The sequence below is a fragment of the Hemiscyllium ocellatum genome, chromosome 21 (genome assembly GCF_020745735.1).
Source record: "Hemiscyllium ocellatum isolate sHemOce1 chromosome 21, sHemOce1.pat.X.cur, whole genome shotgun sequence".
Taxonomy (NCBI): Eukaryota; Metazoa; Chordata; class Chondrichthyes; order Orectolobiformes; family Hemiscylliidae; genus Hemiscyllium; species Hemiscyllium ocellatum.
This window is the reverse complement of record NC_083421.1, coordinates 52,313,736-52,327,678: the sequence shown is the minus strand read 5'-3', so window position 1 is coordinate 52,327,678 and position 13,943 is coordinate 52,313,736. Positions and strand designations below refer to the sequence as shown.

Genomic DNA, 13,943 nt, shown 5'->3' with positions numbered 1-13,943 from the left:
TGGCAATGGAACTTCTTCTTGATGACTGTGTGGTGAACGTATTATGTAATGCCGTTAGATCAGGATTCTCGGGATTTGATCCAATACCACAGTGGAAGCAAAACGACTACCATGCCAGATTCAGATTTCAAGCACTCCAAACAGTAAAACTAAATTGAATGATGGAATCTTAATGGCTGTATTTATGGTCTTTTCTTATTTAAAGTATTTACATTTATTCATCAGGAACCAACGTCTCACCATCTGTTAAGGTGGCAGAGAGGAGAACATTTTGTCTTTTCTCATGTGCTGCATTTAGAGCGTTCAATATCACAGTGATATCTTTCTCAAAACCCAGATCCAGCAACCTGTTCACAGACAGAAAAATAGGTCACAAAAACTGTTCTTCATAAGAATTTCAATGCTCTCTCACCAAGATATTAAATAACTTGATGTTAGATAGAGCTTAACTATACTCCTTTACACCAGAGAATAGCAAAGAGCAGAAGTAAGACCTAGAAAATCAAAGCAACATGAATAAAGTTTTCAAAGCAATGGGACTCAGTTCATCTAAGTTACTCCACACCCCACCACAAAAATGTTTTCCTGAAGTTTGTTGTGATGGACTGCAAAGTACAATAGAGACATCTGTTGGTTGGAAACCGTTACCGCAAAAGTAACAAACAAAAACTTTAATTAAAGTTTCAGTTCTACTGTACAAACACCGCTTAACATTACAATTTTCAGAAAAGGATTAAGATGCTGTTTGTGAATCCAAAACAACAGGTTGATAAATAGTCCTATAACTGGGGAAATTCATTAAAGGGGTGATATCAGGTCTCTTAACCAGCATTTTCAGAGAAAAGAAGAATAATGATGATGAGAGGGAATCTGAAACCCCAATTTTAGTGGAATGTTGGATCTGAAACTGTAGTTATAAACTAGAAAATTCTTGCCTAACTAAAAAAATAAATTTACACACTGCCTTTTATGATGTCTTTACCTCTTTATAAATAAAATACTATTGACAAAATTTACTGTCGCAACACCAGAAATGCAGCAAACTTCTATAAACAAAGCTGTACATAATGACTAGGTAATCAGCATCATTAAATATTGTCAAATATTCCACAATTGTGTCTTGGTATCTTATTCACCCACCTGAGAGAGTAAGTGGGGCATTAGGAACTTCTCAGCTGAAAGGAGGTAACACTAGCAATATTGTATTGGAATGTCAGTCAAGGTTTTGTGCTCAAAAGGTTTAAAATGGAATTTCAGCTTACTCAAAAGATGAGAGCACGCTATCCATTGAGCCACACGTATTATACAGGTAATTCCCTTTATTGCTGTAGTTGTGCTTCAGCAAAACCTCACTTAATGGAAATAATGGGGCCTATGTGAAAAGTGGGTTTGGGGGCAGGCTACTCACAAACACTCAAAAATCATCCAAAGTAAAGCACAACTTGAAAGAAGGTTGAAATTATATTCATTAACAAAAGTAAATTTAACACAGCACATTTAAAAAAAATGTAAGAAAGTTGTTCTCTGTACAGTACCTCTCAGAAAGCTGCACTGTTGGCAGCTGACATCAGCGCTTGTGCAGTATAGCAGGAAAACCGGCAGTGTCATCGCACATAAGGGTACAGAGACTGTGGCGCTGACATCACACATGCTCAGAAGGGTGCAGAGACTATGGCACAGACACTGGTGCACACGCAAAACACCAAGAACATTTGCTCATGCGAAGAATGGCATGGAGATTTCAGCACGCACATCGGCACGTGCAAAGTGAATTGTACAAACTGATCCCCGCTGGATCGTGCTATTGCCAACAGAGGTAAGCATTCTTCAAAATACTGTTCCCCAATTCTTCAGCGATGTTATAGCCAAATTGCGCTACCAAAATGAACTTTATCCCAGAACCACCTGAACTCATTTACCTGTCAGCTTCATCAATAACAAGCCACTGTACACGAGAAAAACAAGTATTTTTTGTGTTCTTTATATGATCCACTAGTCGCCCTGGAGTTGATAGAAGTATATTTATACCTTTACGTAACCTAGAACAAGAAAGTACTAATTATAGAACTTTTAATTCATATAGCCGCAAACTTCTTGAAACACTGCACACAGTGAATTAAGGTAAAAATCACAATCGTCCCAGAGGACCTTAGGGAAGCTCTCTCATTAGAGAGCGAGAGATGGCTGGTGGGGATTTCACTTTTAGGGTCACCATATCTCAGGCAAGATTGCAAAGACAGGGCCCTCATAATAACATTAGCCAGTGTAGGAATTAAACCTTGCAAGCAGTACAGTTTTGACTTCCAGCTGAAGACTTGGGTCTGCCTCTGAGGCCTGCCTCCAGGAGTGGCTTGCTGTTACCTTCCACTACTGACAAAGACTGCCAAGAAAACAGCTCAGAATGAAGCACAAACAGACAATAATGCAAGGACCTGCCTTTGGGCACAGCACTCTTGGAACAAAATTAAATATTTTAATTGCAAATCAAAGCCATGAGTAAAATGTGAAAATAGTTAACTATCAAGTTGAAACACACCAGTGCATGCTAGAATTATACTGTAATGGAGGAGGCTGTCCAACAATCCTATTAGTCATACTTTTTAAATCAATACCAATTCAATACGATAAAAACACTGGGCTTTACTCAGCAAGCTCATGTTTGTTTTGTTTTCTCTATTTTCTTCACTGAAGAGGTCAGACATACCTAGCTTTCTCAGATTTTCGTTTCTCTCCTCCCATCAGTACTCCTGGCACGATCCAGGTAAATGGCTATTAAGTTTAAAACAAGAAGCAACTGATCATTTAGAAAGCCAGATAAGAGCATGAAACATTCAATCTGCTTTTGTCTATTTCAGTGACACTGGCTTTATAAATAGTGGTGTAGGATTCAATAATAAAGAACTATTGATAAATCTGTTGTGGTTCGGTTCGCCGAGCTGGAAGTTTTTGCTGCAAACGTTTCGTTCCCTAGCTAGGGAACATCAGTGCTATTGATAAATCTGCACATACATTGGTCAAACCATGGTTTTCTTAAATAGGTGCTGGATTAAGGAAACGTAATTGACATCAGAGGGTGTACAATGTAGGATAGGACAGTTATGAAAAACCATCTCCGTTGGTCTTAGTGAGTTTCAAGAAGATTTGTAGCTCAGGTCGAAGTTCTGAATGTAGGTTGGCTCACTGAGCTGGAATGTTCATTTCCAGACATTTTGTCACCCTACTAGCTAACATCTTCAGTGGGCCTCAGGCAAAGCACTGCTGATAATTCCTGCTTTCTATTTATATGTTTGGGTTTCTTTGGGTTGGTGATGTCATTTCCTATGAAGTAAATTCCTGTTCTTTTTCTCAGGGGGTAACAGATGAAAGTCTAACCCGATGTGTTTGTTGATAGAGATCTGGTTGGAATGCCATGCTTCTAGGAAGTCTCGTGCGTGTCTTTGTTTGGCTTGTCCTAGGATGGATATGTTGTCTCAGTCGAAGTGGTCTCCTTCCACATCTGTACGTAAGGATACGAGAGAGAAAGGGTCATGTCTTTTTGTGGCTAGTTGGCGTTCATGTATCCTGGTGGCTAATTTTCTGCCTGTTTGTCCAATGTAGTGTTTGTTACGGTCCTTGTATTTTGTAAATGACATTAGTTTTGCTTGTTGTCTGTAAAGCATCTTTCAAGTTCATTAGCTGCTGCTTTAGTGTGTTGCTGGGCTTGTGGGCTACCACGATGCCAAGGGGTCCAAGTAGTCTGGCAGTCATTTCGGAAAAGAACAGGAAGTGACTTCACCACAGGAAATGACATCATCAACCCAAAGAAACTCAAAATAGGAAGCAGAAATTATCAGCAGTGCTTCACTTGAGGCTCACTGAAAATGCTACCCAGTAGGGTGATGAAATGCCTGAAAATGAACCTTCCAGCTCAGGGAGCAAACCTACATCCACCTCCATTGGTGCAAAGACTAAAGTAGGCAATTTATAGAAGCTTTTAAAATTTAAGGGTCTTGATGGAGTGATTTTAGAAAGACCATACCTCTGCTTAAGAGATGGTAGCAAAGGATTAAAATTGTCACTGAAAATATGAAGAGAAGTTCAGAGAAATTTCTTCAGTGAATGTTGTTGAGCACAGAATATTTTGTTTCAGTGAACTATTGACCATTACATTGTGTATAGGAAGACTTGATCAATATTTGAAGCAAAGAAAATTTTACAAAGAAAATGAAAACATGGAGCAGTGAGATTGGTTGTGTCTTTCTTTAGAAATGAGCTTGCAGAGAGGCATAATGAGCTGGATGGTTTCCTGTCCTCTAATTACCTATGGTGCAAAGTTTCTAATTCTGTTGCCTCTCTACGCCCCAATAATTATCTCTTCTTAAGGACACTGAGTCTTGTTGCAGAGGCTACTTGCTTGAGCCCATTCTTCACAAATGAACATAGATAGTGAGTACAACAGGTGTCACTGAGACTACAGTGAATGTCAACACCTAGAAGATTTCCATTTCAGGGTGCTGGAAGTTCTCCTGCTTAACTCAAAATGGACAGAACCAAAATGTAATGGAATTAATAAATTAAATGGTATGGGAGAGGGTGGGGACAGCAGCTTTGCAAATTCTGGAAGAGAGTTCAGAATTAGCAACTCCATAAAAAGAGAAAAGCGACCAGCATGAGAAAGGCGGCAGCAGCAAGTGGAGATAAAAATCAGAGGCAGAGAAACCAATCTGTTCCTAGCTGTCAGAGTCAAATTGCAACATCACAGGAAAACAGGTTGCTTGGTGATATTTCATCTATGTCTCTTTTAATAGGCCAAGAATTTATCTAAATCAGGAGGAGAAGTTATTACAGCTGAAGAGTACAATTAGAACATTTATTTTTAGAATAGTCCACATCTGAATTAAATAGAATAGAGATGGTGGGGCAGTCAATGTGCTGGAGCTGTAATGAATGGGAGCTGATCCAATCCACAATCACCAAATCTGCAGCAAGTGCTCACTGCTCAAGGAATTGTGGTTCAAAGTTGATGGGCTGAAGTCTGAGCTGCAAATAATACCACACATCAAGGAGAGGGTGGAGTACTTTGACACTGTTTTAGGGGACAGTCATATCTCTTAGATTAATTACAACAAATTTTGTCCACAGTCAATGACAAGAGAGTATGATTGTGAGTGAGACAAGTATGAAGATCCAGAATTTAGCTTTGGAAGAGCATCAGACTCTTGCCCAATAACAAGTTACTGCTCCGGGTGTGGATGAAGACATAGATTACAAGGAAGAGGAGTTACTGACCAAAGCACCATGGTCCAGAGTGCCTTTCAAATATGGGGAGAAAAGAGAACTGTGGATAGCATAGTTAAGCTCTCTGCAATAAAGACAGTGGGGCCCAAAGACCTAGCTGGTGCCAAAGCTCAGGGTACATTTTATGGGTTGGAGAGGAATCTGGGAGTGGGAGGGAAAGGGAAGGATCCAGTTGTGACCCATGTAGATACCAAATGATATTGGTAGGATTAGGAAAGAGGTTCTACTGAGAGTTTGCAAGCAGGTCCAGTTGAACTGAAATGCAGAACCACCAATCTCATCTCACTGAGTTATGTGCAAATTGGCATAGGGTAAATCAAGCTTGAGAGGTTAGTGCACGGCTCAAAGATTGAATGGGAAAAATGAGTTCTGATTCACAGAACACTAGCACCAGGTCTGAGGGAATGACAGTGCGGTCCTATTGGAATGGGCTTCCTTTGAACTATGATGGGACCAGTGCCCTGGTGAATGATATAACTGGGATTGTAGATAGACTTTTAAACTAAACTAAGTAGTAGACTCAGTGTTTAATTGAAGGGGAGTTTAACAAGTCAGAAAGAAACAAGACAGCAAAGTTGAACAATAATAAATACGTGACAGGAAGGGGTAGAAAATATATGCAGAAAAGTGCTGCAGAAATTAGAATCATTCTAAGTACTAATTGTAAAAAGTCAATGTTAAGGCTATTTGTCTGAATGCATGCAGCATTTGTAACATAATAGCATGATTAAGCTCTCAAGCTTGATTTACCCTATGCCAATTTGCATAATTGGACAGCACAAGTACAAATAAATGAATACAATTTGATAGCTTATAGATATGTAGTTACACAGCTGTTGAGCCTGGAACTAATTATTCATGACATTTGATGTTCAAAAAGAATAGGCAAAAAGGAAAAGGAGGTGGGGTAGCATTGTTAGTAAGGACATTATGAGTGTGGTTGTGAATAACAATACAAGTAGAGTAGATTGTGATGTGGAAATAAGTAATAACAAGGGCGAGGTAATGGGTGGACTTCTGAAGAGATGCCTTACTGTAGGACAAAACAGAAATAGGGAAATGAAAATGTGTAAAAAAGCAACAACTGTCATGGGTGATTTTAATATGCATACTAACTGGACAAAATCAAATGTGCAAGAGTAAGATAGAAGAGCAATTTATAGACTACATTAGGGATTGCTTCTTCGAGCAGTAAGAACAGGCAAATTTAGATTCAGTAATGTGTCTTGAAGTACGATTAATAAGAGATTTCACAATCAAGAAGTTAAATGCATGGCTGAATGTTTGGTGTGGAAGGAAGTGGTTTCAGTGTATGAGACACTGGCACCAGTACTGGTGAAATGAATAACTAAGACTCTAGTGAGGACTTCAAAGTTATTTGGATTTTGTTTTTGTTGGAGGTTGGAGCAGGGGTGGGGATGAGGGTTTGGGTGGCAGCTCTGGAAAGGTACTACGTAGGCTTTCAAAGCATATGGATGTGACAGCATTTCAGGATAGCTACTTAGGGGAGTGGGGGGGGCGCGGGTAGGAATGGTAAAATGGTTGAATGTGCATCGTTTTTGCAACAAAATTTGAGTTAGAATGGATGTGAAATATAGTTACAAACCTGCAAAACAAATATTCACAGTACATGACTTTTCGAAAGGAAGGGCAGGGTAGCTTTGTTAGTACAGGATAGAATAACTACAATAGCAAGAAATTATTTTGGATTAAAAGTCATAGAATCCAGGTGAGTGGAGGAACAAGGGGAAGATGACTCTAGTGGGAGTAGTTTAAGGCTCCTAACAGTAGTTACATGCAGGACAGAAAATAAATCAGAAGAGAATGAGGGTATGTCAAAAGGCAGCACATTAATCATGGGTTATTTTAATCTTTGTGGATTGGGAAAATCAAATTGGCAAGTAGTCACGAGGAAGAATTCACAGAGTGAATTCCGAACAATTTCTTAGAAATACATTGTGGGTCCAACCAGGGTTGAGCTATTTTGGACCTAGCAATGTGTAATGGGGCAGATTTAATAAATGTTTTCATGGACACTGAGAAGAGCTCATTAATCATGATATTATGCAAATAAAAGATATGATTTGGAGATGCCGGTTTTGGACTGGAGTGTATAGTTGTAGAAAAAAGTAACACTGCACAAGGACATCTTTTCTCTGACAATGATGCACAGTTGTAAAATGACTCACCTCTATCACCAACCAATGAGAAATCAGGGAGGGGACAGAATTCAACAACAGTCAGCTCACAGTATTTAATAAAAATGTAAATACAAGTAAGTATAGAGGTGGTCTTAGTATGGAGTTAGGTGGAGAAAAATGACCTACAACATGCACCTGAAAGACAAGGATCTCCCTTTTCTTAGCTCTTCCTCATCGTGTTACTTCTTAAAAGTCTTCATTGCCTCATAACCAGGTCACGGTATGTCAACTTTTTGAAGAATACATGTGAAAGGAGTAGACATGTTTAATTCTCAGTCCTGATGAGATTTGCTTACCTTGATCAGTTTCTGAATGATAGCAAAGCTTTGCAGGGCCAGCTAATAAGGAGAGTAAACAAAATATTAATGTAAAATTCTCTGAATATCCTAAATGCATCTTACTTTTTATTCACATGAATATATGCTCTTCATAAGCATTGAATTTTAAAGAATATTCCAGTTTTTGCTGAATTATAGCATCAGTCACTTTTGAATTAGCACATCATCCTTCTGGGATGAGAATGGCACAGCAGGACATGAACAACTCCTCTTCCTGCTGGTTGTGAAGTAAGTTCATGGTGGGTGCATTCTCACAGCTCAAAACTGCCCAGTATTTGACATTAATTGGCAATCTCACTCAGACAGATGCAAAAGGTGAAACAGTCAACACTAATGCATTAAGATGCTGTTTTGAGGTTAGAGTTCAAGCTTACTGCTGACTAGTGTAAAGTGAACTTTTTGATACAGTTGGTGTATTTTACCCCCTGCCTGGTAATACTCGATGTAGAGTGGAAATAACAAATTCACAAGTAAATTTAAATACAAACTATTTTTAACTTCCACACTTTCTTTTGATGCAGATAGCATACCTCTCTGGTTGGAATGATGACTACAGCATATGGTCCATCACTGCGCTATGAAACAAAAACAAAAGATTATTTAAGGGTTAAGTATTTATTTCATGGATTCGCCCACTCCCTGCACTGATAAGTCAGTTCATTCAATGTACATGTGGTGCTCAAAGTCTCACTGGCTCCACCAAGAGTAAAACAGTTCCTGAATGAATGTTCGCCTTGTCACGTTGCTACACTTTTCATCTCTACTCCACATATGCTCTGGAAACCTCGATGGCAGGAAGTTTGACGCAACATTATACAAGGGCTTTGTGTCGTTTGCATACCTAAGAAGAACCACAACATGAAAGGTTTTTCTGTGGCTACCCTTGAGCAGATGAAGTTACTTCTTAGAAAGACAGCTTGCTTTGTGGCACCTCTTACATCATCTGCCTGACCTCAAGACAGAGCAGCAAAAGCCAAGGCAACAGACAAGTTTAAATCCCATCAAGACAGCTGGGAAATTTTATATTAAATCAATAAATAATATGAAAGTTTCATAATCATTGATCCCGAAACTATCAAATTGTAAAACATCACAGCACCTCATTCAGAAACTTATTTCAAGAGAGGAAATCATCAGTCTTTAACAGTTCTGAGCTACACAAAACCCATATTCACAGCAATAAAGTTGACTTTTAATTGCCCTCTGAAATTCATAGCAATCAACTCAGTTGTACCAAACTGTTAATAGAAAAATACACTATGGGTGTACCCACACCATATAAACTACAGCAGTTCAGTAAGGTTCCACCAATAAGACTCTCCAGCACCCTCCAGCAATTGAGGATGGGTAATAAATGCTAACATTGATAGTTTTGCTCACATTTCAAAAACTAATTAAAAAAGAAAATCAGACTTTGAATGTACAGTTAATTGCCTTCTGTTTGTGGTGCACAATCAGCTCAGAAATACTCAGTACAGATTGACTGATCCATTTGCTGAACAATCTTTGTTTGCAATCACTACCCTGAACTTTTAGTCACTTGCATCCTTAATTCTCCACACTATTCCCACTACGGCCTTGACCTTCAAAGTTGCCTGAGGGACAGCACCTCATCTTCTGTCTAGTCACTGTAAAGCCTTCAAGACTCAAGGGTTGAACAATTTCAAATCATCATCACTACTTTAATTTTTCTGGTGCGAGCAATAGTTCTGTTTTTACAGCACATCTTGGTTCAGTTCTTTGTTTCTTTACTTACCCCTTCAGGCCTTTGTTCACTTAATCACTGCTGACTTCCATTGAGGAACAGGCCTTCCTTTTTGTTCTTTCCTCACCAATCTCTTTCCATGTGAAAATATTCATTTGAAATCTGAATCAGTTCCGATAGTCTTAAAGCTGAAATATTGCCTGTTTCATTCTCCATGGCTGTTGCTTATTTTACGAGTATTTCTAGCATCCATAATATTTTTCCTGTTCTTCAGTTTTAATTTGCAAAGTTTTCTATTGATTCTAATAGCTACTTTCTATCACCAATTAGAGCTGCAGCACACCTCTTACATAAAACTGAAAATGCTGCGCAACAGTTAGCAATTAAATATTTACTGATCAAGCAGGTACAACCTACCTGGATTTTTGGTTGAACAGACTGCAAAGACTGGACCAGAGGGACACCATATGCTAATGTTTTGCCTGAATATAAATAACAAAATGAGATTGGACAAGTAACAATCTGTTTTCCCTTTTGCAATAATCAGCAGCCGTTACACACTAATTAACCAAACACATACTATTGATTTAGATTTTATTTTAAGAGTAAATCATAAAGCTCAATCATTTGAGACATAAAATTTAACAAATAGTTCTTTTTAACTAGAGTTGCTCAATTGACACCTTGTTTGTAAATGTACAATTTTATAGTACCCCTCAACACCAAGCACTTAGGTTGTGGTAATCAGTTTTAAGAAGACATTGTAAAGACTCTATGACAATATCAGTTGTAATATGCGAGGGCCTTGGTTGCAATAAAATAGAATCCAATCAGCTCAGATAGAAGCCATTTAGTCCACCCAGTCGGCACTAAACCACCAAAGAAAATCCAATCCTGACCCACCCCCAATCCACATTAACCATGGCTATTAGCCCACACACCCCTAGACACTATCAGGCATGATCAACCTACCTAAACTACACATCTTTGAACTGTGGGAGGAAACTCACGCAGACACAGGAAGAACATGCAAACTCCAGACAGACAGTCACTGAAGGCTTGAAGCAAACCCAGGTCCCTGGTGTTATAAGGCACCAGTGCTAACCACTGTGCCATCGTGCTGCCCCTTATGTATGGTTCCCTTAATCAAGTGTAACATTATTCAAGGTTCTCGAATCATTGCTTCCTTAGAAGCATGCATCCACATTTTAAAGTTCCCAAGATCAACTATGAATAAGTACAAATGAGCAAATGAATAGTCTATGATGTTACACCACTTTTGACTTTCAAGAGTCCTTCAGTATTTAAACAGACACCGCAATTGACTTTTCACATGCTTTCTACTCACAATAGTCATTATTTTTGTTCTAAAAACAAAATATCCTGGTATTCAATGAAATAAATGCATACTAAAATAAGTGTAATTGCATAGAAAATATTATTTGAATTCAATGGTAGATTTGATAGACATATGAAACATTAATAACTTTACCAGAGAAACAAAACCTTGAAATCTTAATAAGTAGTAACAGCCACTGAAGGTGTAGTTCTCAGCTTTATACAGCATTTCCATAGTCTCTGTGAAGAATGAAAAATCTCCCTTCCGATTTAGTCATAGAATTTCACAGTGCAGAAGGAGGTCCTTTGTGCACACCAGTTCCTGAAACAGCTACCCAGTTACATCCTCCAGCCCTATCTTTGTAAATTCACTTTCATTGAAATCTTCTATGGAATCCACCTCCACCACAATCCTAAGCAGCACATTCCAAATCCCAACAATTTCTGAGTAAAGAAGTTTCTCCTTGCCTCACTTCTAGCTCTCTTGCTGACAAGTCTGAAATTGTGACACCTAATTACAGACTTACCAGTCAGTGGAAACAGAATATCCTTTTTAACTCTGTCAAAATTGTTTATAATTTTCAACACCATAATAAGGTCACTTCTTAATCTTCTCTGCTTCAGGAAGAATAAGCCCAAATTCTTTAATCTTTCCTCATATGTAAAATTCCTCATTCCTGGTATCATTTTAGTAAATCTCCTTTACACTCCCTCCAGGGTGTTAACATGCTTTCCTAAATAAAAAAGGTACGCAAAAATGGAACACAATATTCCAAATGGGGTCTCACCATTGATTTGTAGAAGTGTAGCATCACTATAGAGTAGCATGGCAACTAGCGCCAGGGACCCGGATTTGATTCCGGTCTCTGGCGACTGTCTGTGTGGAGTTTGCACATTCTCCCAGTGTCAGTGCTGGATTTGCCTGGGTGCTTCGGTTTCCTCCCATGGTCCAAAGATATGCAGGTTTAGTGGATTGGTCATGTTAAATTGCCCACACAGTCCAGGGACGTGAAGCTAGGTGGATTAGCCCTGGGAAATGCAGGATTACGGGGATTGGGTGGGGATTTGAGTCTAGTTGGGATGCTCTGTGGAGGATCAGTGTGGAGCTGATGGGCCAAAGGCCTTGCTTCCATGGGTGTTCTGTGATTCCTTGCTTTTATACTGTATGACTCTGTTTATAAGCCCAAGGATCCTACAAGCCTTCTTAACAAATGTTTCAGTTGCCTGACAATCTTCACACAATTATGCATCTGAACCCCAAGATCTCTCAGCTCCTGTACTCTTTTTAAAGTTGTAACATTGAAGCTGCATTATCTCTTACCCATGTTTCGTCTACTGAAATGCATTACCTGATAGGTTTCTGCGTTGAGATTCATCTATCAGGTGTCTGCCTATTTGAACAAATTGTCAAAGTCCCTCTAAAGCTGCTCAGTGTCATCCTCGCAATTCACCATTCTCCCTAAGTGTCACCTGCAAATTGAGAGAGATTTTGCCCTCAACACTACAACTTATTGACTGATTTTCTTAATTCAACTGTTTCTAAAATTCATTTTATATACGTAAAATAGTTAAACAAAAAGAAATAGGCCAAGTACCTGATCCAGTTTGTGATTGTACCAGAGCATCCTTTCCATCTAGTAAAACTGGAATTGATTGTTTCTGAACACTTTGGGAAAAGAAAACAAGCTTATTATGAAGGATTATTACTTTTAGTATCAAACCAGCAGAATGAGTACTCGCTTAGTAATTAAGGTACAACTACAGTCATAACTTCAGTTCATATCCCTAGATCACCTATGGATGTACTGACCTTTCAATTGCAATGTATGTATTTTTTTTAAAAAAGGGAAATAAAGCCAGAAGATGACTCCAAATGTAAATTCAGGAGTTGCCTGTAGAGGGATTATGGAATGTCACACCAGAACAGAGTCTGGGAAATGTCAAATGAAAAGACCTCAAAAAAAAAAGAGACAATAAGATGCTGACCAGGGAAGACCTAATGGAGGTTTCTAAAATCATGAGGAACAAAGATAAGGTGAATAGCAACGGTATTTTCCCTACGGCATGTGAATTCAAAACTAGGAGGTATATTTTTGAGTGGAGTGGAGAAATATTTAAAAGGACTGGAGAGGCAACTTTCTCACACAGAGGATGGCTCATGCGTAAAATGAACTGCCAAATAAATGCAGGTACAGTTACAGTTACAACATTTGAAAGACATTTGGACAGGTACGTGAATAGGAAAGGTTTAGAGAAATATGGGACAAATGCAGACAAGTGGGACTAGTTTAGTTTGGGAAACTTGGTCGGCATGGACAAGTTGGATTGATGGTCTGTTTCTGTGCTGCTTAAGTCTATGACTCTATCCAATCCCCTTTCAGCAGGATGTCATCACCTGTATACATGCTTGTGTTTTACCCTACTAGGGATATACAAACAAAATTGGGCTAAAAATGACTTTCAACCCTATTCTGTGTGGACTCACACTGAGAATAGCCTTTAAACAACCCTGCACAGCTGAAAAAAAAATAAAGACATTCCCTCAGAGTGCTGCCAACCAGCCATAGACGGAAGGAACCAGGACAAAAGAATCTCAATCAACCTGTAAAGTCAGGAATCGACTGTTCAACTATCACCAATGCTTCCGGTAATATCCATGATAATAGCTGCAATGATCTCCTAACCAGTCTTCCAAATGTGTTTCAATACAATTTCTTCTTGCGGTTAGCAATCTACAAGGGAAGGGATCCTTTTCAAATTAATCATGTTGCAACAAACTGAGGATTGGTGAATAAAGAAGTGGTGCCAGTTCATTCCTCATCACTTGAGAGCTCCATGAATTGAGATATCCCCATTTATTTAGTAGCATTAAAAAATTGGGGAATGTTACCTAGGTCACAACATAATGTTTGGCAAAAGATCTCAGTTTAATTTTTAAAGTAAGTAAATTTGTTTTCATGTTTCCATATAACCAAGTTTATCCAATACCAATCTCTCATTCACAAAGAAAAGATTGGACTCTTTAGAACGAGCTTCCAGAAACAAACAACAAGCTAATTCTGTTGAATTGACATAGATAATGAA

At 38.7% G+C, this 13,943-nt stretch overlaps 1 protein-coding gene across 1 annotated transcript in view; it reads right to left on the bottom strand.

Annotated features, from left to right (window-relative positions):
• ddx31 (DEAD (Asp-Glu-Ala-Asp) box polypeptide 31) overlaps nt 1-13,943 on the bottom strand; it is an 86,081-nt gene that overhangs the window by 66,230 nt on the left and 5,908 nt on the right. Inside the window, exons 5-11 of the mRNA XM_060841103.1 lie at nt 12,455-12,525; nt 9,939-10,003; nt 8,347-8,391; nt 7,775-7,816; nt 2,705-2,769; nt 1,920-2,039; nt 241-347 (exon numbers count right to left, since the gene is read on the bottom strand). Coding sequence (XP_060697086.1) covers nt 241-347; nt 1,920-2,039; nt 2,705-2,769; nt 7,775-7,816; nt 8,347-8,391; nt 9,939-10,003; nt 12,455-12,525 — 515 coding nt within the window. The remainder of the gene's footprint in view (nt 1-240; nt 348-1,919; nt 2,040-2,704; nt 2,770-7,774; nt 7,817-8,346; nt 8,392-9,938; nt 10,004-12,454; nt 12,526-13,943) is intronic.